Source organism: Ovis aries, chromosome 13 (genome assembly GCF_016772045.2).
Source record: "Ovis aries strain OAR_USU_Benz2616 breed Rambouillet chromosome 13, ARS-UI_Ramb_v3.0, whole genome shotgun sequence".
In the NCBI taxonomy this organism is placed as follows: Eukaryota; Metazoa; Chordata; class Mammalia; order Artiodactyla; family Bovidae; genus Ovis; species Ovis aries.
In genome coordinates, this window is record NC_056066.1 from 53,422,375 (window position 1) to 53,448,384 (window position 26,010).

At 51.9% G+C, this 26,010-nt stretch overlaps 1 protein-coding gene across 6 annotated transcripts in view; it reads right to left on the reverse strand.

The window, feature by feature from the left end:
- MYT1 (myelin transcription factor 1) overlaps positions 1 to 25,706 on the reverse strand; it is a 67,193-nt gene extending 41,487 nt beyond the window's left edge. For 4 of the 6 annotated variants that reach the window (XM_042229842.1, XM_042229838.1, XM_042229839.1 and 1 more), the window contains exons 1-2: positions 25,604 to 25,706; positions 4,191 to 4,291 (exon numbers count right to left, since the gene is read on the reverse strand). In XM_042229842.1, coding sequence (XP_042085776.1) covers positions 4,191 to 4,291; positions 25,604 to 25,628 — 126 coding nt within the window. In that variant the 5' untranslated portion in view covers positions 25,629 to 25,706. Of the gene's footprint in view, positions 1 to 4,190; positions 4,292 to 21,093; positions 21,655 to 25,603 lie in introns of those variants that run through there. The other 2 variants (XM_012188799.5, XM_042229841.2) reach the window with 2 other exon arrangements.
- Between the last annotated feature and the right edge of the window lie 304 nt (positions 25,707 to 26,010).

Here is a 26,010-nt window from a genome sequence, read left to right on the forward strand (position 1 = left end):
CGAGTGATGCCATCCAGCCATCTCGTCTTTTATCCCCTTCTCCTCCTGCCCCCAATCCCTCCCAGCATCAGGGTCTTTCCCAATGAGTCAACTCTTCTCATGAGCTGGCCAAAGTATTGGAGTTTCAGCTTTAGCATCAGTCCTTCCAATGAACACCCAGGACTGATCTCCTTTAGGATTGACTGGTTGGACCTCCTTGCAGTCCAAGGGACTCTCAAGAATATTCTCCTACACCACAGTTCAAAAGCATCAATTCTTCAGTGCTCAGCTTTCTTCACAGTCCAACTCTCACATCCACACATGACCGCTGGAAAAACAATAGCCTTGACTAGATGGACCTTCGTTGGCAAAGTAGTGTCTCTGCTTTTTAAAATGCTGTCTGGGTTGGTCATAACTTTTCTTCCAAGGAGCAAGCGTCTTTCAATTTCATGGCTGCAATCACCATCTGTGGTGACTCTGGAGCCCCAAAAATAGTCTGACACTGTTTCCACTGTTTCCCCATCTATTTCCCATGAAGTGATAGGACCAGATGCCATGATCTTATTTTTCTGAATGCTGAGTTTTAATCCAACTCCCCCACTCTCCTCTTTGAATTTCATCAAGAGGCTTTTTAGTTTCTCTTCACCCTCTCTCCATGTCAAAGTGAAAGTGAAAGTGAAGTCACTCAGTCATGTCTGACTCTGCAATCCAGCGGACTGTAACCCAGTAGGCTCCTCAGTCCATGGGATTCTCCAGGCAAGAATACTGGAGAGGACTGCCATTTCCTTCCCCTGAACTTGGGACAACTTTTTAAACATACAAGATTATTTGAGTGACAGAGTTCTTTTTCCTCTGGGAAGACCCAAACAAGGAATTCTGCTGACTCCCAAGACCAAGCAACCTGCCTAGAATGAAGGGATGACTTTGCAACAAAGAAGGTAGAGATACCTAACTGAATGAAACCAAGGGGTGTGGGGGAAGGAGGGGGCAGAGGAGGACACGATCTGGTCCTGTGTGCACAGCCAAGAGCGCCTCCAGCAGGCACATCACCATTGCATAGCCTCGGGTCAGAATCCTGGGCATATCCACGTTCCCACATCTGGGGAGATGCTCCCCTAAGGACACAAGAGCAGCTGTCAAGTATGCCCCCTGCTCCCTCTCCCCACCAAGCCTCCCAGCAGGATCCTCCCCAGCCTGCAGCCCAGGCAGCCCCAAGAGCTGCCTTCTGCTTCCAGAAGTTCTACTGTCTCAGGGACCTCCCCTTCAGCACACATCCTGCTCTCCATTCTCAGTCAGCTGAGGCTAAACCACACAGGCACACCCCTGCACCTCCTGACAACCACCACAGCACCTCTCTGGTTCCTATCAGTGTCCCTCCCTTGGGAACATCCCAGTGTGTATCTGAAATTCTCCGACACTCCACCCATTGTTCAATCCATAAGCAGCTGCATAGACCAGCCCTCTCCTTGGGTTGTAGAAAGGACACCCCATGGAGAATTATTTAATACCCATCTTGGGAGGGACTCTCCTGACATCTCTAAGCATGAGATCATGGCTCACTGTAACCCCTACATTAAAATTATAGCTATGTAATAGACATCCTGATAAAGCAGCCTTGTCTGGGCCCATCTGTTTAAAACTTCAACATAAATGGAATTGCCAAATTTTGAGGGGTAGCAATCTAGCCACATCCAATGAGGCCGGTCAGCGGGCACACCCAGTGCTACCCCTTCCCCTGTCAGGAGCATCCAGTAGGGAAGGCAGTAAGGAGGCCCTGCTGAGCACCCATGCATTCACTATGCTCCAGGGTTGCATATCTCTAGCCATCCACTGAACACCCATAATCTGGGGCCCAAATACTTCATTCTTCAAGGTCAAGAAGCGGTTGACCAATACCTACCCTTTTCTCCTTAACTTGAGAAAGAAAAAAAGCCCAATGCCCAGCACTTTCACAAGCATACAACAACATAATTCTATAAGCCACTTCCACACCCACCTATGAGCTGTCCACATGCCTGGTGCTGAACTCAGAGTCCAGGCAGCTGTGACTGCCTCCCACACAGGACGTCTCCAGGCACGAGCTCCTCAGTTCCCCACTTCCTTCTCAGGCCAGGCCTCTGTTGTATGTGTTCTGCCCTCTTGTGCCCCCACCCCTTCTCCACCTCCTCAGTCAGACGGTGCCCCTGGCGCCAGCCCCACAGTCCCTCCTTCTCTGGCCCACTCTTGGTCTTAGCTTCTCTGCTCAGAGCGGTAACTAGGCCCTTATCTGCCCAAACTAGAGGAAATGACCATAATGGAGCAGCTGTGAAACACTGGCCCTGGGGGAGAAGCTGAGCACGGCCACTGAGCTTTTTCCCAGCAGGTCCCACACCCTCCAGTCTTGTCACGCCTGAGCCATAGGCACGTGCAGCCTTCCTGCCCATCACATCCACAGCACCGACCACTACGGAGACAAAGCACCCACAGCCTCTGGCCTCAGATCAAGGAGCTTCTTGGTCATGTGATGTCTGAATGCTTAGGGCCGGATGGGTGAGGAGAGCGCACATTCAGTCAGAGGCAAATTTAAGGGGAAAACAAAATTAAGTGATCAGTTAGATAACAATTTTAATGCAGCATTTTAGAACATCTGCTGCTACTGCTGCTGCTAAGTTGCTTCAGTCGTGTCCGACTCTGTGCGACCCCATAGACGGCAGCCCACAAAGCTCCGCCATCCCTGGGATTCTCCAGGCAAGAACACTGGAGTGGGTTGCCATTTCCTTCTCCAATGCATGAAAGTGAAAAGTGAAAGTGAAGCCACTCAGTCGTGTCTGACTCTTCACGACCGCATGAACTGTAGCCCACCAGGCTCCTCCGCCCATGGGATTTTCCAGGCAAGAGTACTGGAGTGGGTCGCCAGTGCCTTATCTGTTTTTTCCCCTAATAAAATGCAATTCCATTCCTCATACCTTGTTCATTGAAAACACACATCCTACTTTCCTCCTATATACTGAAATTCTTCCCTAATTACACATTTAAATTATAGAGTCCTCAACTCTTAAAAACCTTAATTTCTAGTGAAAACTGAGAAAGTAACCAATTATGATGTCTTCCAAATTAATATTCTGTAGACTGGTGAACATAAATGCCTGTGATAGTGTCTAAAAACATTTGCTTTTTAAAATATTTATTTTTAAAAAGTATTTATTTATTTATTTATTAGAACATCTAAGTCAATGCAAATATTCCATGAGGAACAAAAGAACAAAGATGTAAATAAAGCCTGCGCCAGCATTTCTGGCTTTCCCTTTTGCACCAGACTCAGACACGGGTCAGCAAAGCACTGATGGTCACAAAGGGATAAAACTGTGAATGGAGGAGCCTGAGGCAATGCGAGGACAAACCCATCCCTGTACATTTCAGTCCCCAGATTCAGGAGGAAAGTGTTGGGCTTTAAGAGAAAAAATGCAAGCACCCTCAAAAGAGGTTGCCACTTCAGACTTCACAGCCCTGCCCTTCTGTACTCTGGGCTGCCACTTCTTGGTGGCCATGCTCTGGGTCATGGCTTGGATCCTTGATGGAGAGTGTGTTCATGTCAGAGTATATGAGAGGTTGGAATCTGAGATCTGGGAAGGGATGCCCATCAAGCCTGTTGTCACCCACTTCCATCTTTGAGGGTCACCTGAGCCTGGGGACCGGGCTTTGGCAGACCATGTCATGGGGAGCGAGGACATCCAGAATTACAGGCTTGGTGCAGCTGTAAGAGCATGTGATATTTGGGCTTGGAGCACCACTGGGAAGTGGAGACTCCAGGCCACCTCCACCAGCCAGATCCAGGCAGGTATGAGCAGGGCACCACAGGCCCCATTTGGGAAGATGGCAGTAAACCAAGCCAGCAGGCCTCAGGAGTTCCTGCGGCAAAGGCTGCCCAGGGAGAACAGAGAGCAGGGACTAGTGCGCCTGGAGAGCCGCGTGTGATGGGGCTTCAGGGCAGAGACTTGGCAGAAGGGACCTGCCATCACATTTTAGTTTTAGCCTACTCGGAGTCACCTGTCTTCCTTTAATGTTAAAGTGTCCAGATCATCGATGGTCCTAGCCCCTACTCACTCTTCGCCTAAACTGGACTGATAACAACTAGACCAAAAGTCACCTCCACACTCCATGCTGAGGAGTTAGAAGGATTCTTGCCAAGACCCAGGGGCCCAGGCCCAGGGGCTGCCCTCTGAGTGCCTTACCTTGCCGCGTCCGCCCAGGAAGAGTCTCGGGGTCCTACAGTTGTCAGCCTTGTCTCCGTGTGACCACCTCTGACTCAGAAGCTCACCCCGGAACTCATTTTCTGAGAGTCAGAAAAAGAAAATCTAATGAACACCAGCTCAAGGGGAGAAATAGAGAAACTTGGCCCACTCTTGTACATAGCACTTGTACTGCAGAGACACCCAAGGTCATGGCCCCGTGGCTATTTCAGAGACAAAAGACAGGAGCTCTTCGGGGAAAATCACTCTCTGTTTGGGACACTCCTCAGAGGCTTCTAGTGCCCACACCCAGAATCATCATCAAATAGGCTGTGGCACTATCTTATGGGACATGTCGGGGAGTGGGGGCAGATTTCCTCTAACATGGCCACTCCGAACAGGGGGCTAGTGCCAGTCAGGTGAGGCCCAAAGCTTTGCCTCTGCTTTGCCCAGGTGGCCAGCATCCTTCCTCTCCTTCTGTATCTGCCTCTCTCTAGGGCAGTACCTCCAGTTAATATTTAATTCCTCACATAAATTCACACGTCAAAGCAGAGGCTAAAGGCATCATCTGGACCGGACAAAGAGATGCATTGTGTACCTATTCCCCGCACGGCACTCCCTGTTTCCATGACAACCAGCTTTCTACAACAGCAGCTTTCAAAGGAAGGTCACGAAGTAACCAACAATAAAAACAGGAAACGAATGTTCCTGCGTTTTTCTTCTCCTTGGAGGTGAGTTTGGTTCTGCTGAAGGCAGGTTAGGCTGGGTGCTGTCACACCCCTCATCTGTCTTCTCACATTTTCGACGTGCATTCCCAAACACTATTTTCCTCTAACTTTACTGGTCCTGTCCCGGGCAGCCCTGTGGCTTTGGCCACAGTGTCCTCTTGTCTGGAAATGCCTCCATCTATTTAAGGGCCTCCTGTGACTCCAGTAGCACAAACAGGAAAGCAGATGGGTTGGCAAACAGCCTAATGCATCCCCTTCAGAGGAATGGGTTAAACCACCTGCTGTGACTGCCTACTGCGTGCCTCACCCTCAGTGAACTCGACCTGAACAGGTGAGCACTGAACTCAGCCTGAGAGCTGGGAACTGGACATCTTGGGCCAGGTACCTCGTGGTTATTAGCAGACGGTGAGAGGAAACGGGCTCACCCACACCGTGACAGGAGTTGCCTAGGGCCCTGGATCCCTAAGAGGTGTGCGGCAAACAGCGAGGGTGGTGAGGAGGGAGCAGATAGTCCCTGTCAGAGGGGAGGGAAGGGAGGAAACTCGGGAGATGAGTCAACAAGGATGGGTCAGGTCATGGGGTATGTGCCGCACCTGAAGACAGGGACAAGGACCCTGCTCCTCATGACAGAGTGACAGTGGAGGCCAGAATCCCCAGCCCCAAGTGGGGTTCCCTTTCCACATGTGCCTCCCACGAGAGACCCGCACCCTGGGCTGATCTGCGAGGCTCTGGTGAAATTCCTCATCATGGTGACATATGTAAACAGTGGTTAGCCCTGGCAGGCCTCCCTGGGAACTGGAGGGAAGGGGCAACCTGAGATCTTTGAAAGGGATGGTTCCCTCCTTACAGACCCCCAGCACATGTCTGAAAAGTGCTCCAACCCCAGAGAAGCCCAGCAGTGGGAGAGCCAAGTCTGTGCCAAGGGCCCTCTGTGTTCTGCCAGGAGAGAGCCCGCTCACAGGGGCCTCTGCTCTCTCCCCAGGAGAAGCCCCATTGAGGGAATTCTCCCCCTCACCCACGTTCCCGTGGATGTCATGTGTACATAGCCCCACACCTGCTCAGGCCTCACACAAGGGCTTAAGGACGCCTGCCCCAGCACCACTCCCTCACAACAGCACTGCCCCAGGATGCAGAAGACATTTGCAGGAGGCGCACACACAAGACCAGAACTATGTCGCGAGGATCCATGACTGACGGAGCCCTTCAACCAATCCCTCCTTCTCCCGGGAATCTTTGGATCGCCAACCACAGTCACTACAGTAAAACGTGACAGTGCTTCTCCTTTGCTGGGAGAAACCAGGGGCCGTCTTGGTCTCCCACTGGGAGACTGTCCCCACCACAGACCAGACCCCTCGTGTATGGACACGTGGAGTAGAACAAAGACGGACATTCAGCCCATGGAGGCAGCCCTCACACCTGCAGCTGCCCTGCCAGCCACCGTCTCCATCACAGGGTGAGAGGAGAGCCACCGGAGACTCAGAGCACCTGACACACAGGGACTGCGAGCAGGGCTGCCTCTGTCCTCGTTATCGGGAATCGGCAGTGAGGAGGGTTTTCTTCAAGATCCCTTTCTTTGGGCTAGGAGGTCTCTAGTGAGTTCTGAACCCCTGCTCCCAGACACACGGAGCCAAGGGGCTGCATGGGAGCGTGTGGCGAGGACAGTGGCCTTGGCCGTGATGTCCCTTCAGGAGCACCTGCTCCATGTTGTCCCAGCATCTGACCCCACCCAACTCAGTGTCGCAGGACTCCAGCAGACAGACAAGCTCAGAAAAGCCACCACGGCCCGTGAGCAGCCTCATCAGAGCTGCGGGGCAGGGCATCTCCCTCCTGGGGCCAGAGTCCCAAAGGACGCCCATGCTCAGGGCCAGTCAGGGTCAGATCAGGCGACCCCAGCACGTGCCACTTTGGCATGTGGACTGTTTAGCTCTGGAAATAGAGACCCTGTGGGCTCACGAGAGACTCCCATCAAGATGTCTTCAGGGTCTTCACTAGATTCTATGTCTCTGGTGACTTGCCTCTCATCCAACAAGCAAAGGGGGAGGGTCTTCGCTTGGAGGGAGCCCACATCTTGGCTCTCCCATGCTCCCACGGATGGGACCAGTCAGACCCTGAGCCCCCGCCTTCCTCTCTCCCCACTCTGTCCCATCCTGGCTGAGCCCACCTCTCCCTCCAGGCTTGACAGGCTCTTTTTCCCACTGCCAATTAAAGTGTCCTCAGGGACATCCCTGGTGGTCCAGGGTTAAGAATGCACCATGCAGTGCAGGGGACACAGGTTCAATCCCTGGTCAGGGGACTAAGATTGCATAGGCCGCAGAGCAACTAAGCCAGCACACCACAACCAGAGTCCAAGCACCAGAGCAGACCCCTGCGGCACAAGGTCCCTCGTGCTGCGACTGAGACCTGGCACAACCAAGCAGACCGTCAGCAAATAGACAGTTAACAAAAAAAGCTGCTTTCATAAACAAGTGTCCTCGGAATAGCAACTATAGCCCATCTTCCTCTCAAATGCTTGCTCATCCCCCTCACTGGCCCTTCCCTGGGGCTTCTCAACTCTTCAACAAGCTTGAAGCATCCACATTCACAGAGCTCAATCTGTCTGGATTCCACACCCCAGACCCAGGGCTCCACGTCTCCACACCCTTCACAATCTGATTTCTTAAGTGACCCCTGGCGAGCTGACTCTGGCCCCACGCCCCACACCAGCTCACAGCCCTCCACCAAAGCAGCACCCTTGAAAAGTCTCAGTAAAGTCCCGGTCACCTCCCCAACCTGCACCCACACCCAGCCCTCCCTCCTCCCTTGAGGTGCTCCAGCCCCATCCCCAGCCTCTCCTCCCTCTGCTTCTCTGGCCGTCCTATCACCGCCCCCTCTGACTCCTCCCCTCCCTGCTCTCAGTCTTTGGCTCCTAGTCCTGGCCCAGAATTCTGCCTGTTATTTTCTGAATTTCACCAGTATCTGGCCACTTTTGGCCTCTCGGGCTGTTTCATTTGTGTCCAAAAATTGATAAGCTAATTCTAAAATTGATATGGCAGATGAAGGGACATAAAAAAGCCAAAATGATAAAGTTGGACCCAACTCATATCATACGTAGAAATTCACATAAATCAGAGATCTAAACATCCCAGGTAATACTCTTAGAAAGCACAGGAGTAAATCTTCCTGACTTAGAGTTAGGAGTGTTTTCTTTAATACAACACGGAAATCATAAGCAACAAAAGAAAAACATGTATGAACTGGACATCATTAAAGTTTAACACTTTTGGAAGTCAAATAATACCACCAATCAAGTGAAGAAAGAACCCACACACTGGGAGAAATCATTTGCCAATCACATACCTGATAAGGGACTTTTATCGAGTAGGGAAAGCCACTAGGCCATTCAGGTATGACCTAAATCAAATCCCTTATGATTATACAGTGGAGGTGACAAATAGATTCAAGGGCTTAGACCTAGTGGACAGAGTGCCTGAAGAACTCTGGACAGAGATTCGTAACACTGTATAGGAGGTAGTGACCAAAACCATCCCCCCAAAAAAGAAATGCAAGAAGGCAAAGCGGTTGTCTGACAAGGCTTTACAAATAGCTGAGGAAAGAAGAGAAACAAAAGGCAAAGGAGAAAGGGAAAGATATACCCAACTGAATGCAGAGTTCCAGAGAATGGCTAGGAGGGATAGGAAGGCCTTCTTAAACGAACAATGCAAAGAAATAGAGGGAAACAATAGAATGGGAAAGAATAAAGATCTCCTCAAGAAAAGTGGAGATATCAAGGGAACATTTCATGCCAGCATGGGCATGATAAAAGACAGAAACTGCAAGGACGTAGAGATTAAGAAGAGGTGGTAAGAATACACAGAAGAGCTATACAAGAAAGGTTTTAATGAACCGAACAACCACGATGGTGTGGTCACTCACCTAGAACCAGACATCCTGGGGTGTGAAGTCAAGCAGGCCTTAGGAAGCATTACTACAAACAAAGCCAGTGGAAGCGATGGAATTCCAACTGAGCTATTTCAAATCCTAGATGATGCTGTGAAAGTGCTGTACTCAATACGTCAGCAAATTTGAAAACTCAGCAGTGGTCACAGGCCTGGAAAAGGTCAGTTCCCATTCTAATCCCAAAGAAGGGCAATGCCAAAGAATGTTCAAACTAGTGCACAGTTGCACTCATTTCACACTAGCAAGGTAATGCTCAAAATACTTCAAGCTAGGTTTTAACAGTATGTGATCCAAGAACTTCCACATGTACAAGCTGGGTTTAGAAAAGGCAGAGAAACCAGAGATCAAATTGCTAACATTCATTGGATCATAAAGAAAGCAATGAGATTCCAGAAAAACATCTACTTCTGCTTCATTGACTATGTTAACTGCGGAAAATTCTTAAAGAGATGGGAATATCAGATCACCTTCCTTGTCTCCTGAGAAACCTATATGTGGGTCAAGAAGCAACAGAGTTGGGCATGGGACAACTGACTGGTTCAAAATTGAGAAAGGAATACCACAAGGCTGCATATTGTCACCCTGCTTATTCAACTTCTGTGCAGAGTACATCATGTAAAATGCTGGGCTGGCTGAATCACAAACTAGAATCAAGATTGCCAGGAGAAATATCAACAATCTCAGATATACAGATGATATAACTTTAATGGCAGAAAGTGAAGAGGAAATATAGAGTCTCTTGATAAGGATGAAAGAGGAGAGTGAAAAAGCTGGCTTAAAATTCAACGTTCAAAACACTAAGATCATGACATCCAGTCCCATCCCTTCATGACAAATAGAAGGGGAAAAAAGTGGAAGCAGTGACAGATCTTGGGCTCCGAAATCACTGTGGATGGTGACTGCAGCCACAAAACTAAAAGACATTTGTTCCTTGGACAGAAAGCTGTGACAAACTTAGAGAGCATATTAAAAAGCAGAAACATCGCCTTGCCAACAAAGCTCCGCATAGTCAAAGCTATGGTTTTTCCAGTAGTCATGTACAAATGCGAGAGTTGGACCATAAAGAAGTCTGGGTACCAAAGAGTCTGTACTTTTGAACTGTGGTGCTGGAGAAGACTCTTGAGAGTCCCTTGGACTGCAAGGAGACCAAACCAGTCAATCCTAAAGGAAATCAGACCTGAATATTCATTGGAAGGATTGATGCTGAAGCTGAAGCTCTAATACTTTGGCTACCTGCTGGAAAGAGCCAATTCATTGGGAAAGACCCTGATGCTGGGAAAGATTGAGGGCAGGAGAAGGGGACGACAGAGGATTAAATGGTTAGGTAGCATCAACTCAATGGACATGAATTTGAGAAAACTCTTGGAGATAGTGGAGGACAGAGGAGACTGGTGTGCTACAGTCTATGGGGTCACAAAGAGTCGGACATGACTTGGCGACCAAACAACAATAACAAATTTAGAGTGCAGAAAGAACTCATACTACTCCAGAATAAAACAAATTAACCCAGTTTTAAAGTGGGCATGCCAATGGTTAGGACTTGGCACTTTCTGGGGAACTAAGATCCCTCAAGCCATTGGGTGTGGCCGAAAAACAAAGTGAGCAAAGGATTTGAACAGTCATTCATCCAAAGACAACATATAAATGGTCAATAAAAGCTGCTCATCATCTAGTCATCAGGGAAACGCAAGTCAAAACCACAACATGATCTTACGGCACACCCACTAAAATGGCTATTAAAAAAAAAAAAAAAACAGACAATAAGTATTGGGCAGGATGTGGAGACACTGGAGCCCGTGTACCCTGCTGGCAGGAGGATAAAATGGCACTGCTAATTTGGAAAGCAGTCTGGTGGTCCATCATTATATTAAACATAGACTTACCACAGAATCCAGCAATTCTACTCCCAGATACAGACCCAAGAGAAATGAAAATACATGTCCACACAAAGCCCTGTACACAACTCTTCATCATAGGTTTATTTACCCTAGCCAAAAATAGGAAGCAACCCAAATGTCCATTGATTGCTGAATGGACAATATAAAATATGACTGAATGGTATTTGGGAATAAAAAGCGGGTGAACCTCAACACCATCGGGCTCAGTAGAAGAAGTCAGACAAAACGATCACATATTGTACCCTTCCTCAGTTACAGAATGTCCCAAAATGGCAAACCCATAGAAACAGAAATTAGATTAGTGGTGCAGAGCCTCAGGGGAGGGGCAGCGAGCCCCGGCCCCAACCCCCCACCCGCTGCCCACCCCCGGATAATCTTGTAGGGGAAGAAGGTCTGGTGGGCTGCCTTTAGCTCTCCCAGCTGGCGTCTGTGAGCCTGTGATCTGGGGCCCACCAGGAGAGCCAGTTGCAGCCCAGGTAGGGCTGCGTCCAGGGGTATAGGCAGAGGATGTGGAATGGGCCTTCGGGGGCAGGGAGGGGCGTCTCAGGCCCCACCCCACCCCACAACCACTCTGGGGACAAAGGCCAGGAGAAGACCAGCGCTTCTGCACAGCAGTGGCACCAAGGCCCAGAGCACCACACACAGCCCCCCTCCACCACATCAGGACCCTCCTCCCACGACGAGCCAACCAGGCAGACAGGCCCTGTGTCCCACCTGTGTATCTGGCCTGGAGAGGCCAGCCTCCTCAGCTCTCATCAGGCCTCAGGCACCCTTGGAAGCTCATCACCCCGCTCTAAAGCCTGAAGTGACCACACCCACTGAAAGCCTGGGCCCTGAAATCCGGTACAGTTTTCCCCATGTCTGCAGGTTCTGCACCCATAGGGTCAACCAATGGAAAACACTCCCTCCAAAATTCCAGAGAGTTCCAAAAAGAATACTTGATTTGCGACGATTTGCACAGCATTTACATCGTGCTGTGCTGTGCTCAGTCGCTCAGTCATGTCCAGCTCTTTTTGACCCCACGGACTGTAGCCCGCCAGGCTCCTCTGTCTATGGGAATTCTCCAGGCGAGAATACTGGAGTGGGTTTCCATGCCCTCTTCCAGGGGATCTTCCCAACCCAGGGGTCGATTCCAGGTCTCCCGCATTGCAGACAGGCTCTTTACCACCTGAGCTACTAGGGAAGCCCATGTCTACATTGTAGTAGGTGTTATTAGTAACCTAGAGCTAGATGGTCTGAAATCTAAGGAGGATGAGTGTAGGTTACAGGAAATACTCCAGCATTCCATACAAGGGACTGGAGCATCCACAGACTTTGGAATCCTGGATGGGCGGTCCCGGACGCCATCCCCCATAGAGTCCCAAGGACAACTAAATAAACACAGCTCCCACTCAAAAGGAAAATTCTCTCCTACTTTCATCTCAATCCTCGTTCACCAACCCAACAGAATAAAAACCCTTCCCAGACTGTCTCAAAAGCACACTCCCCACTGGACACTAAGAAAGTTAGCAAGGGACAGGGAAAACTATCTACAAGAAAAGCAAAGCTCGTATGAGAAATAATCTGGTGTGTGTGATTACCCTAGCAGTGAAAATAAATGAATAAAGATGACTGTCAGCATCACACTGGCAACTGGCAGGGCAGAAGAGTCTGGTCCTGAGGCTGTGAGTCCTGCTGGGTCTGTCCTGCCCCACATCCCATAAACCTACGATCCTGGGCAAATGGGGCCCCTGAGGGCCCGGCCTGGAGTGGAGCGTTGGGCGCCCTTCGAGAGCGAGTGCCAGAGCCCACAGATGGGGCAAGTGCACGTGGAAGGGTAAGGAGCAGCCCAGCACAGAAACTAGGCTGATCAAATAATAAGCATATTAAGGAGCCCGATTTCTCACAGCAGTGAGGGAGGAGTTACACATGTGGAGAGGGAGAAATCTAGAATGTATCCTGGAGGGAGTTGGAGTCAGAGCTCTCAGGATGAACCTGTGGTTTTCAAGAAAATCCAGGTGTGTGTGCATGTCACACACACGTGCATTGAAAGCCTGGGAGCACGTCCACACTAGGTCCAGGGGTGGCTCCAGGCCCGAGTCTGGGAGAGCTCAGAGAATCACATGCACATCAGAAGGACACAGTTGCCAGCACTGGACAATCTTAGCATCAAAATAATGATTATAATCCACTGGATAAATAAATCATCAGTCTATTCAGAGATCAATAAAAATGAATAAATTGGTGGCTTGAGGAAGAATTCGGCATTTCCCCCCAAAATAACTGGATTGGCCAAAGAGTTTGCTTGGGTTTTCCATAAGGTGTTAGGGTTAGTGGAAAAACCCAAATGAAGTTTTGGCCAACCCAATACTTATTCATTGCAAAGGGGAAAGTGTTGTTGCAGCTAGAGACACTGGGATGGCAACACCCAAACCAGGGAAAGAGCTACAGTGGGCGTCGCCAAGGCAAGTCTCGCCTGACCAAGACCAACACACCATGTGGTCCCGAGCCCACTGTTGAGACGCTATCGTGGACCAGACACCCCAAGTGATGGTGGTTCTAGAGAACTTCTTCGTTGGAAACCCCTCTGGGTGAAGAGCACAGATTGGCAGATATACCTCCAGAATGGGTCAGAAAAAAACAGTTTGTTTTGTGTCTGAAAAGTTTCTGTGAATTACATTTGGCACTTCCCTGGTGGTGCAGTAGCTAAGACTCCGAGCTCCCAAGGCAAGGGGCTCAAGTTCGATCCCTGGTGAGGGAACTAGACCCCATGTGCCGCAACTAAAGATCCCACTTGCTACAACTAAGACTCGGCACAGGTAAATAAACAAATATTTTTAAAATAACACGGTTGGGGGTGAGATTTCAGTAACAGACAGTCAGTGGAGGCATCTGTGACGAGAGCTTGAAGCTGAGCCCCAGGGTCTCCTCAGGGCCCTCCTGCTTCCCAAGTCCCAGGACTGTTCCTAGAAGACAGCAAGGCTGAAATGTCCTGGGTCAAGGCTGGCTTCCCAGCACCGGCTGGAGAGCTGGGGACAGCCAGGGCAGGGCAGGCCCTCGGGGCAATCAGACAAGCCTGGAAATCCTAAAGGGAGTGGCACTCTTGCCCTGGACACTGCGGGTCCTGGGCGGGAGCAGGCGGGTGGGGTGCCTGGCACCCCCAGGAACGCTGACCTGGGTGGCCCCTCCCCCTCTCCAGTCCCCACCCCCTTCTCTGCTCCAGGCCTGTCTGTGACCTGGTTTCCAGGGTCTGGAGGCAGCACTGGTGTACCACCCATCAGATCAGCTTTTGGCAGGAAATGCAAACAGGACTGATGGGGAAATGAGGGCAAGTTTTGCTCTTTTTCTTTCTTCTTTTTTCTTTTTTTTTTTTGCTGGAATTCAGAGAGAAGTAAAATGAAGACTTGCTGAGTGGAGCAAAGACAGACCTGCTTTTGCTGAGTTTAGGTGAAAATGAGAGGAGAGAAGTGGGGGCAGGGGAGTCGGCAGTTCCATCGCTCTGCACGTTTCTCATTATTTTGCTTCTAAATCAGCCTCGCTGGTGCTTTCTCTATTCAATAAAAGCCAAACGCAAGCCACGTCCCCTAATCTCTCCAACAGCAGCTCACTGCTGAGAAAATAATATAGATGTAACTTCCAGCATCGTACACTTTCTTTTCCATTTATATGCAAATAGTGACCTTTCACCCAGGCTGTCTCAAAGAAGTGTTTCCTTAAAAATGCAAATAGCATGTTGCAGGCTGACTGTGGCTGAGTCTTTCTTATATGATTATTATTATTTCTTTTAAACTTACCCACGCTGTAAAAACAACAGCTAAACAGCCGGGCAGTAATGATGACTTTTCAAACCCCATCACAGGACTGGCTCTCCAGGCGGCCTGTCAGGGAGCCTGCCAGCAGGGGAGGGCCCCCAGATGATGAGGGGTGGGGACCCTCGCAGCCGCAGGGCGGGCTGAGTGTCCTGGGAGAGGCACAATGGTGGGAGCCAGGACTCGGGCGCCCGGGCAGGTGCAAGGGAGTGGGAGCGTGGGCGGCAGCCTGCGTGCCCCAGGCAGGCGCACAGGATTTGTCATGAAGCCTCCCCACACAGACAGAATTCAACACCAGGGGTCAGGACGAGTGATCCCGACCTCAACCTCCATCCGGGCACACACGCTTCACCCCCAGACGAGGGGTCAGGGGCAGGCAGCTCATGGGAAGCTCTCTGCCCTCCCTCAACCCCTGAGGCCAAGAGGAATGACCAGGACAGGGGGCTGGAGAAGCCCAGGAAACAGGCACAGCACTGCTACTCGGTGCATGGGGGCCCTGGGCTGGGGGCCTCTCCCCACTCCCTGACCCACTGATCGACCAAGTCAGGACGCAGGCTGGGGAGGAGCCAGGGAAGGTGTCAGTCACGGCCTGTGCCCACCCACAGCTCCCAGGGTCCCCTGAATTTCCCCTGCAGGAGTCAGAACTGTCCGGCCCAGGAGAGGGAAAATGGCCTCTTCTCCCTTCCTGGAAACCACACACTTAGGCTCCTGCAGTTAACTCGACTAGAACGGGCTCTCATTGTACAAACAGAATAAAACCAAGCTGCTCCAGGGTCCCTTGAGGCCTGTCTCTGCCCTGGCTCATGTCCAGTTCAGAAAGAGAGGGGACCAGGCAGGAGGGTGGGAGGTCCCGGCAGCTCCAGGGCCTCGCAGCCAGAGGGAGGGGTTTCTGACAGTAGTCCACTCTCCTTCTCCTACCCCCATCCCTCTAACTCGAGACGTGGAAGCACTGCTGTCTGGGGGCGGAGAGCGATCCCAGGGGGCTGACATTGTAGCCCCAGACCCAGGGCTCGGAGTGGCCCCCGGGCGGTGGCTGGTTTTCGGGGTAGGCATGGCCAGCAGAGATGCCCACCTATCAGCCTCCTGCACTGCTCAGGGACAGCCCCCTCTCTCCTGCCTTTAAGTGAGAAATATCAGGGGGCTGCACACACTAGCTTCCCAGTTTGGATGGGCACGCACAGCACACAGGACGTCAACAAGGCAGAATGTGGAGAGAACGTAAACCACACTGACCAGAGGCAGCTGCCTCCAAAACGCTCTGGGCAGTAAGGGGTCCATCACCGGGAGGGGGCATGGTGGGGTGGGAAGAGCCTCTCCAGGCCCTGTGCCCCCCACCCACACCCTTGCACTGACACGCATGCTCAGGAGCTGTCGGAATGCTCTCTGGGACGGCATCAGGGCAGGAGTGGGACTCTGACTGTCACAGCAGAGCCCTTTCCGGGTCCCCCAGACACCAGAGGTGTAGGCTGAGCATGAGAGCGCAGGCCTCCCACGCCAGGCAGCAGGTTCTGAACCAAGAAACGCAAAGTGTGACTTGCAGCTGGCTCAGTGAAGCCAGGACCCAGAAGTCTTCACTCGTGCCATCACACACCACTTTGGAGCCTTTGAGGGGGCTACAAAGTTTGCTAGCTGCAATTCAAGGTCAAATCCAACCCACTTTTTCTCTCCCTTTGGGCTGATGTGCTGACTTCAGGTCTCCGTGGGTTTCTCTGCTGGCTTCAGTGGCATTTCCGGAAGCATCAGAGCCTCCGGATGACGGAAGGCGGGTGAGCTCACAGCTCCTCAGGACGCTCACACATCATGAAGAGTGCTGCTTTATGTGTGTTGGGGGAGGGGACCTCACAGCTAACCTGCTCTGGTGCAAAATGAGACCTCAGGAAGCTAGGGTTGGGGGCTGGGCTTCGTGAAATAAAAGGAGATACACAAAAATCTAAGTTATTTAGCCAGAACACAACCAGATCACTAAAAGGTAATAACAGAAACACCCCCTCTAGGGTGAGGGAGGTGGGAGGTGGGGTTCAGGATGGGGGGACACATGTATACCCGTGGCTGATTCATGCTGATGTATGGCAAAAACCACCACAATGTTGTAATTATCCTCCAATTAAGAATAATTAATTTAAAATAATAAAAAGAAGGGTAAATATAATAATAAAGAAAGAAACACCCCTCAGCCTGGACAACGGAGTCTAACTTTCCACCCTGGCTGACAGCATATCCACTCAGATTCTGGAGGGAAAACTCAGAAGCGGACCCTTAAGTAGCTCTTCTTCCCACCTGGATTCAGAAGGTTCTCTGGCTGTGTCCAGTCCAGCACTGACAGCCCAGGGGCTAAGTTTACAAGGGCACCCAGGCCAGTACCCGTGTGTGGACCAGAACCAAGTGCAGGGGCACTGCCCGCTGGGCACCCTGAACCTGGTGGCCTGCAGGCCCCTCTCCAAGGCAGGTGGGAACACCCGCAAGGCTGATGCAACGCGATAGCAGAGGTGTTTCAACAACGAAACACTTAGGGCTTGACTGTGGCTCTTGGGAGGGACACTGAGGGACCGGTATGGCATCTGTTTGGGGCTGAAAGAGGAGCTGGAGGTGAAGAGACAGGAGCTGGGCCAGGGGTCTCGGCGTGGCCTGGATAGGGGATGGAGAATCAGGTTGGAAGACAGACTAAGGACATCTCCCAGGCAATTGGGAAGCACCAAGAAGGGCAGTGAGGGCCAGTGTGGTCCGGATGGCCTCCTGGGAGGTCTAGGGTCCTGGGAAGTCAAGCTGTGCAGGTCTGGAATTCATATGAGACGCTGCACAATTACACGTGAAAATCACTGGTTAACAAACCAATTTACTGCTCAGAGGAGTCCAGTGAGCAAGCAGGCCATTCTGAACCATTGGGTCTGGGAGCCCTAGGACAGTCACTGTCCCCAAGCACCCCAGTTATGTCCCAGGTCAGCTCTGAGTCTGTGAGATGCCTCGTGGCGGCCTTCACTCAGAAAGCACTGGGCAGCTCATGGCAAGGACAGTGGCTGAGCCACTTTATAGCCTGTGGTCAAGTGAAGACAGGAGACTCAGCCTGATGTGCGGGAAGCTGGGTCCCGCCTGGACCTGCACCTCAGGGTGTCTGACCGGCTCAGACCATGGAAAGCGGGCACGGGAGTGAGGAACAACAGAGCAGTGAGCTCCTGCCCCCTTGGACAGAAGCTGGAGGGGCAGGAGGGCCCTAGGTCTGGAGTCTGAGCCAAGAGAGATGGGGGTGCTGAGTGCAGGCCAAGGGGAGGGCAGCCTGTCCAGCCTGGAGCCCCGGGGAGCTCTCTCTCAAGCGCTGCTTTAGTGTGGAGTTTTTAGGCCATGAAACAGGAGGAAAGGAGAGGCCCCAGGTGGCTTCCACCGGAGCCTTCAAACCCACGTCAACCAGGATCAAGGTGTGAAGCCAGGCGTGAGGGCTTGTCTGGCGGCAATTCGGCCAGATGGCAAGTCCGGATGGACACACGCCACGCCCTGCCCGCCACCCTGAACCCCGCGGTGCCTAAGGCCTGTCCCCGGCACACCCCACACGCACACGGCCCTGCTCCCAGGCTGCCATCCTGAGAAATCCCTCACATCAGGCATGTCCGCAAGGACCCACGCGGCCCTCCAGGTGCCTGAGCAGCGGAAAGGGTCCTGGGGTCTCAGAGCACCAGCATTCGGGCAAGGGCTCTGGCCCTCCATGCGGGAGTAATCCTGATGGAGGCGGGTTACACCTCCTCGGACTTACTTTCAGTGCATCTGGTTAAACTAACACTGCGCTTACAAACCATAAATAAGAATGAAAGAGGGATGGAGGATGGACACCCAGACGCAGGCTCTGACAGGAGCGAGGCCGACCAAGAGAACTGTGCTCCCTGCTGGCGAGCAGCCTCCACTCTGCTCTCTCTGGAGCCAGCCCAGAACTCGTCTGAGAGCAACACTTTTGTAAGTCAGGTGGAAAATGCCTCCCGGTTTGTTTTGAGGGTTTTTAAGCAACATTTGGGGGAAATTCAGCCATCTGTGAAGAGCAGGATGTACCCTGAGGATCCCAAAGCCTGGCCAGCACCCAGGAGGGGCCCAAGAGGGCGCCAGGGTCTCCAGGGAGCAGGGCAGGCATGGGGGCAGCTCAGGGCACTGCTCCCACTCCTGAGAAACAGCGTTTTCCGCCCAGGCTGACCAATCTCCTGATGATGCCCGCTCCCAAAGACTGTCCCTGTAAAATTCCTGTTAAACTACCTCTGTAGACAACTAGCTTCTGGTTTATTCATGAGTGAGTGTATATGGAAGGAGAAGATAGGAGGGTTGGGAGCTGGTGGAGGGAGGGCCCCTGGCCAGGCCCCCTCTCAGCTCCCAGGCCCAGCTTTCCACAGGGTAACAGCCAGCAAGAAGCATGTCTAGACGGGTCTTCCAAGCCCAGGACGGCGTTTCTCTCTCTAGCACCCCAGCCTCACTGGTTGCCCAATCCCCTTCTCCGAAGAAGTGGGGGGTCAGGTGACAAGGCAGCCCCCGCCCTCCCAGCAGCCACCCTGGGCCCTACCCCTCTGCCCACTCCAGGCATAGTGCTGACCTGGGTGTTCTGGTCGCTTCGGGCCCTCCTTCCTAGCTCAGGCCATTGGAGGAGGGGTGGGTGTGAGCAGACCCTCCCTCACTCTCTCTTCACCAGAGCGGAAGCGCCTCAGCCCCCACCAGCCATCAGGGAGGCAGCCAGAGGCCTAGGGGCACTTCTCACACGCTCTCAGTCTGCAGGTCCCTCATCCTGCCCTCTCTGCCCAGCGCTTAGCCATGCGAATCAGCATTCCAAACCATGCAGCCTTCGCCCAGGCCAGGCACCACCAGCAGGGGGGTGGGCTGCACACACACACACACCCCAGGCCCCCCAAGCCAGTTCCCAGAGTTGGCTCAGACCCCCTGTGCCCCCATTCCATCGCAGAGAGTCGCCCGGGTCCTTGTGGGCACATTCGGTGACTCCAGGCCAGAAGAGGACAGTGGGGTCCAGAGAGGAAGGCCCCTGACTCTAGGCAGCATCAGAGAGAATGCCCACCCCAGCCAAGGACAGGGGACAGGCCAAGCTTCATGCAGAAAGGGTGGCTGTAGGTCAGCTCCCTGGTGGGGTCTGAGTGCCCAGAGCACGCTTCTGTGCCAGCATTCTCTCCGCTGGCTTCTCCCTAATGCCTCTGGGCACAGACAAGACTTTCCAGGACAATCTTTTGTGACCTCAGGGACAGAGCTTCTTAACAACCCCAAAGACTCTGCCCGTTGTGTGGGGGCATCTCAGAGCAGGTCCTCCTCCCTCAGGCATCAGAAGCATTCAGGGTGACAGGTGACCGCTGCTGCTGCCAGAACCTCCCGAGAGAGCCTGGAGCATTGGCTCCCAGTATTTGGGGCTGCCTCCAGGCCTGTGGGAAATGCCTGAGGTCACAAGGACCACGACATCACCCCCCTGCCCTGCCTACTTAGGTAGCCCCTCTGCCCTGGGTGAGTTCAAAAGGGCCAGAACCCAAGGAGTTGCAGAATAAAAGGTCTCCATGGCTAGCTCTGAGGCTCCACTCAGCCCCTGGATCAGCAGACACCCTTGTGAGTGCCCAGGAGGTCGGGGCCCCCATCTCCAGCTCTGCAGGACAGAGGGGTCATGAAGCTACTTCCTTCTCTTTGCAAACAAACTGCCCTGTAAACCCTAAGCAAGCCTCCTCTGCACAGCCAACAACTCCGGTCCAGCCCTCCCCACCGGCACCACAAAACTCCAATTGCTGCTCCCCCGTTCTTTTGTTTACCATTAATCAGCAGGGCCATATGGAAAGACGTGAGAGTCACAGCCACAGGGCCAGGGCGGGGAGATCTGGTGGTGAGGAACCTGGGCCTCTCCCCAGCACCGCCCGGCCTCCCTGGGCCAGGAGGCCAAGTCCTGGCACATCCTCTCACCCGAGGCTGAGGTTTGCCTCCTCCAGGTTCGCCCCAGTGCTCTCCTGCCTTTTGTTCACTCAGCCACTAGCCTCAGTCCTCAGGTCTCTCTGATTGTTTTCTTTTAACCACTGGAGCAAAATTTCTCAACTCCATCTCCCAAAAGCATAACAATCACGGCCGTTATCACCACTAGAGTGACACAGTCTGATGGCTCAGGACCGAGCCCATACCCTGCTACCAGACCCTCCTCTCAGAGGTTTTGTCTCAGAAATTAAAGCCCAACTCTACCAGCCAATGATGTCCCTGGACGCAAAGGTAATGCCCAGAGCAGAGAAGCCCTCTGTGACTTAGAAGGAGCAACTCTCGCGACAAGGGCACACCACACCATAACCCAGGAGCTGCTGGCGGCTTGTTTATCTTCCTGATTCACAAAGAGGAAAGTGAACCCAGCGGACAAAGTCCACGGCCCGGAACACATCACCTTAGAGGCAAAGGCATCATATCTTTCAAGGCTCACACAGACTTCTTGGCTAAGCCTGATTTGTAGTTTTAAATACAAAAATCCAGTTACTAACACCATAAACAAACACACCCGTGACCCCGATCACATAGCGAGAAACGGAGCGTAAGGGAACAGTGAGTCTATCCCACAGACACGCACCCTTAAGTTTAGAAATACGTGACACGCGAAGACAGGGCGCTCACATGACCATCTCTACTCCGTCTTGGGTGGGGGCACAAACGCGGTCCGGACGGCGTCCCCGCTGCAGAGCGGTCTTCTGCCTAAGGAGCCAGCGTTCTCCCAGGGAACCCAGCTGCTAGGTCCCCTGGCTGCAGATACAACTGTGTTCCTCTTCCAGAAAAGCACATAAAGTTTTCGTCTCAACACCAGGTCCCCCAATGTCTTTTCTGTCAGACGCACAATGTGTTCGCTAAATTCTCGGAGAAGCCAAGCGCGTGAGCAAGCCAAGGAGGGACAGAGAACGCGGAGGAAAACAGCCGCCGGCAGACCCAGGAGGAGGAGAAAGCCTCGGTCCAACAGAGCGGCTTTAAAAAGCCATCCTCAGACCTGTTCTTCCAGCAAAGAAAGCCTTCATCTTAGAAATTAACTCTGCGCGCGCCCTCTCCCCATCTCCAAGCACTGGGCATCTGCCTTTGTCAGCAAAAGAACATAACATTGACTTACCTTTCCCCACAGCTATTGTCTGTCCTCTTTCAAAATGACATCACGGAAAGCAATCATGAAATTTACATGGGGGGTGAGGATGGACGGGAGGAGAGGCGAGGCGGCTGCCTCGCTTCCAGCGGTCACATGTGGGGAAGCCTGTGTGCGGGTTTCAATTAAATATCTTCTCCCTTTAGTGTGCGAACTCCTAAGCCAGCTGAAGGCGACGTCTCATTTACTTAATGACCGCTCTCATTAGCAGCGGTGGCACGGGCTGGCGGAGAGACTCCTTTGTAAATACGCTACCCATGAACCCTTGGGGCTCCAATATATCTGTTTACTCTCCGAGGTGAAATAAATTTACAGTATAGCATCAGAAAGATGGATCTGCTGACGGGGAGCGAGAGGTGCCCAGGCCCTCAGAGCCCCTGTCTCTTGCTCCAAGCCTCAGCCAGCAGAAGGTGCCCGCGTTTGCCCACACTGATCCATAATTAATATGCAGCACGATTTGGAGTTTTTTATGCAAAACACACAAAAGGGCAGTACGCATCACAACCACCAGGCTCACCCCCCTCTGCTTTCTCCACCAGTGGTTCAGTCCAATAATTCCTAATAGCAGCAACCGGAATGACAGATGCCCTGGGTTAGCACGGCTGCAGCGAAAGTACTTTACAATATTTATTGGTGGTTAGGAATATGACCTACCATCATAAAGAGCAGACTGCAGAATTTATTACTCAGATGAGCCAGGAGGGGTGCACAGTGGCTTATCTGCATATCTAAGTATCAGTGACTTAAATGGATATGTATATATTGTTTAAGTGCGTAAGGTTCTCATGGCCACAGACCAAAAAAGAGTCATATACACAAAGAGCAGGTGAGGAAAAGAGACTTTGCCTTTATCACACGTTTCCTTTTTGTTTCCAGTCTGAAAATCATAAAACGCTCTCACAGAAAGCCTGCGCACTCTGGAAGACACATGTATCCTACACCTTGAAACCTCTGAGTTTTTCCCAGCCAGAAGGAAGCACACCACTCAAGTTCCATCTTTTTGAGTTTTTTTTCAAACTGTCTGCAAGGAGCTAGCCAATGAAAATCAGGAGAGAAAAAATTGATAACACACACAATGGAAGTGCCCACCCACCCTTTAAGTAATCCAACTGTCTACTTTCTTAGGTGTTAGGCTTGATTTTTTTTTTTCCCCACACTTAGGAATAAATGTAGGAATTTCCTCAGTGAGAGTACCCAGGAGCTGGGGATTCTTGCTTATTATCTGAACTCCCTCTTCTTAAAGACAAAGCTAGCAAACAATTGTTCATTATCATAATCCAATTGTCAGAAACTGGACTGTGAAACATGACACACGCCAAACTCCAGACACTTGCACAGAATGGACTGTCACAGGCCGGTGAGACGGCCAGAGAGACCCGCGGCCCAGAAATTCAGTGCAGAGATTGCAACAGACAGCAGGTATCAGTTTTTGGTATGTTATGCGGGAACACAATGTGTGTGTGTGTCCTACATCAATCAGCACTGAAGGGCTCGGGCCACCAAAAGCATGAGTGAGACAGAACCAAAACATTTAGCTTTCTCTAAGAGAACGTTTTTGAAGGGCAGCAGAAAACCCTTCCGCAAGCAGTTACTTTCAACTTGCAGAGCTGCTCCCACATTGCATGTAAACCAAGGAGATTCATGCTGAAAATAAGTATGTTCAGTTCTTACAAACACATTATTCTCAACAAATAAAAGACAAAATGCACTCAAAGCAATCTCTTAATTTGAGCAATAGGAAATAAAGGCAAGCCCTCACTGGTCAAACTGAGGATGAAATATTAATCAGCCAGATGAGAACAGCTTGTGGCCCCGGCCACAACTGCCTAACGTTGTTTTTATTCTTTCCGAAGCTCACACCCATTAGCACAGAAGGACACATTCAGTTAAGAGCTCTTTGAAAAGCCATTTCCTGCCTCCTCTGGACACACTGCAAGAACTGGGATATTTTATATCCCAAACCTTTGGCATTCAGAAATTCTATTAAACTCTTATCGGCAGACTGCAGGCTCAGACAACCCTGCGCGCTGTTGTTCCAGGCTGGAGACAGAATCAAGGGAGAGCCAGTGCTGAATCAGCCGATTCCCCCACAATACCCAGTGTTTCATGAAAGCATGTAATTCAGACACGGAACACTCAGACTCAGGAAACAGCAGCAAGCAAGAGGTAACATAGGGAGAGATCAGTGTGTGTGACAGAAAGACCTGGGATGGCAGGTAACAGACTCCATCCGCTCACACACTCAGGAACCTGCAGCTCTTACACCTGCCCGCTGAACAACAGGCTCCCGAGGCAGGGAGCCTGGTCGTCCGGAGTGCGGCCTCTGGTATCCACCTGAGTCTGCTCAGGGAGCGTTCCAACTTCAGGGAGCTCAGCAACTTCAAATTGCTGCCTGTTCCGAGAACCTGGGAGAAGCCCTGGGAGCCTCCCCCCACCCCAGGAGGTCATCGTTGCAAGAGCCGGTTCAGAAGACAGGTCTTGATGAATAAAGGTTCAAATTCTCCCTCCCACTCCACCAAGAGAACAAAGGAAGGGAGCCAGGAAGGGACTTAGCCGCAAGTTTTAAGGTTTCACAGCTTTGTCAGCCTGAGTGGTAGGGTCCAGACGCGCCTGGATCTGATCAGCACGTTGGACAGCGCTCCCTCGCCCGAGGGCTCTTTGTTCGCGCAGTCAGGACTGGCACTCGACAGTCCCCGAGCCTGGCGGGAGAGGCGATTCCAAACCAAGTCTCCCAGCCTTGCGTGTAAGTGACAGCAGCAAGGTGTCATGAAAACTTTCCCTCTTACACAGGGGGAAACTGTCAGGATTTTTTTAAATCATAAAATATTTCCTTTGCCATAACTAAGCAAGGAGCGCATTTGTTCCTCTAAGCTTTCTTTCATAAAAGATTGTGAGGAGGACACTTGTAATTTTAGAATTTGGAAGATCCACAGGGAAGCAACCTCTGCTTGATTGGCGGGTTCTCAAATGCCACGGGGGAGAAAAATGGGCAGATTTGCAAAAGCAAACTTGCAGCGCTCGCTTAGGAAGTGTTTTGTGGGAGCTGGGGAGGCAGGCTCAAAGATGGCTTAGCTAGTAAGATCATTTCAAATAAAGTGTAATTACTTGTGCAAATCTGCACACAGACATTCCAAGTGTCAGTTCATTTGCTTCATAAAAACTCTTTCAAGTAATTTTGGTCTAAACTTTCTGCATCTGTAATTGGCACCACCTTCTCCGGTGACCAGCTGGGGGTGAGAGTTTTCTTGTTTCCCTCTGAAAGCGTCCCTGCAGATGGGCGCCCGCCTTAAAGCTGCAGACGACAATTAGGGCCGTTGTGTGTGGAGCCGCGATGGTCAGCATTAATATTGTATACGAACAGCTGAGGGCGAGGGGGGGCGCTGCCCCAGGCAGGCTCTGGCAGATGGAGCAAACAAAACCGAGAACACTCTCACCAGCATCCTGGGCTGACTCACACACACTCACACACACTCTGGCTGTACCATGGAGAGTGTTTCGTGCTGAGACAGCAAACACACCAACCCTCTGACACTGTGTGCACACTTACACACACAAACACACACTTGATTGGGAGAGTATCACACTGTTAAAGTCTCCCACACACACAGTAACTTTGCGTGTGATGGAAACACAAGCACCAGCGGCCCCAATGAACCATTTGCTGCAGTGAGTCCCGAGTGGACAGGCAGGTCACACACACACACCCACCCACTGCCCTCCCCACCTCCCACAGGCAGGGCAGCCTCCACGGGCTCTGCAAGCCCCTCCATCAGTCTCTGAGGGCCCTGGCCTTGCTCTGAAGGGAGCGTGTGTCTGTCACCTCCTCAGCTGCCCAGAAAAGAGCACTGAGAGCTGATGGGGACACACAGCTAATTAGTCCCTTTGGCATCTTGGCAGAAACCTGTGAACAAGCCGGGGGAGGGGTACTCGGGGGTAGGGGGGTGGGGGTACGCACCCAGGAAGGTCCCGCAGAGTGTCATCTTGGCTGAGCGGGCACACCTTCACTCAGAAACTTGCCCCGTGCGGTCACTTCATGCTGCAAAAGTTGTGGCACAAACTTCTGTGTCCAGGGCCCTGGAGAGCTCCCTTCTCGAGCAGCCAATGGGGGCCAGGGAGCAAATAATCACAAATTGATGCCCTGCCAATGAGGCTCCATTCCCCACACAAAGGGGCCCCAGGCCCCAGACAATGAGCCCTGCCTGCAGGTGGGAGGAGGCAGAGACACAGCCTCTTCTCACTAAGGGACCAATAAGTGGGGAGGGGAGGGGCCGTCCTGAAGGTGCTCCCCTTCCCCTTCCCCTCCCCACTTTTCTGCCTGGCTCTCCCCTATCCCTACCCTTCTTCGTCCTCTCACTTTCCTCT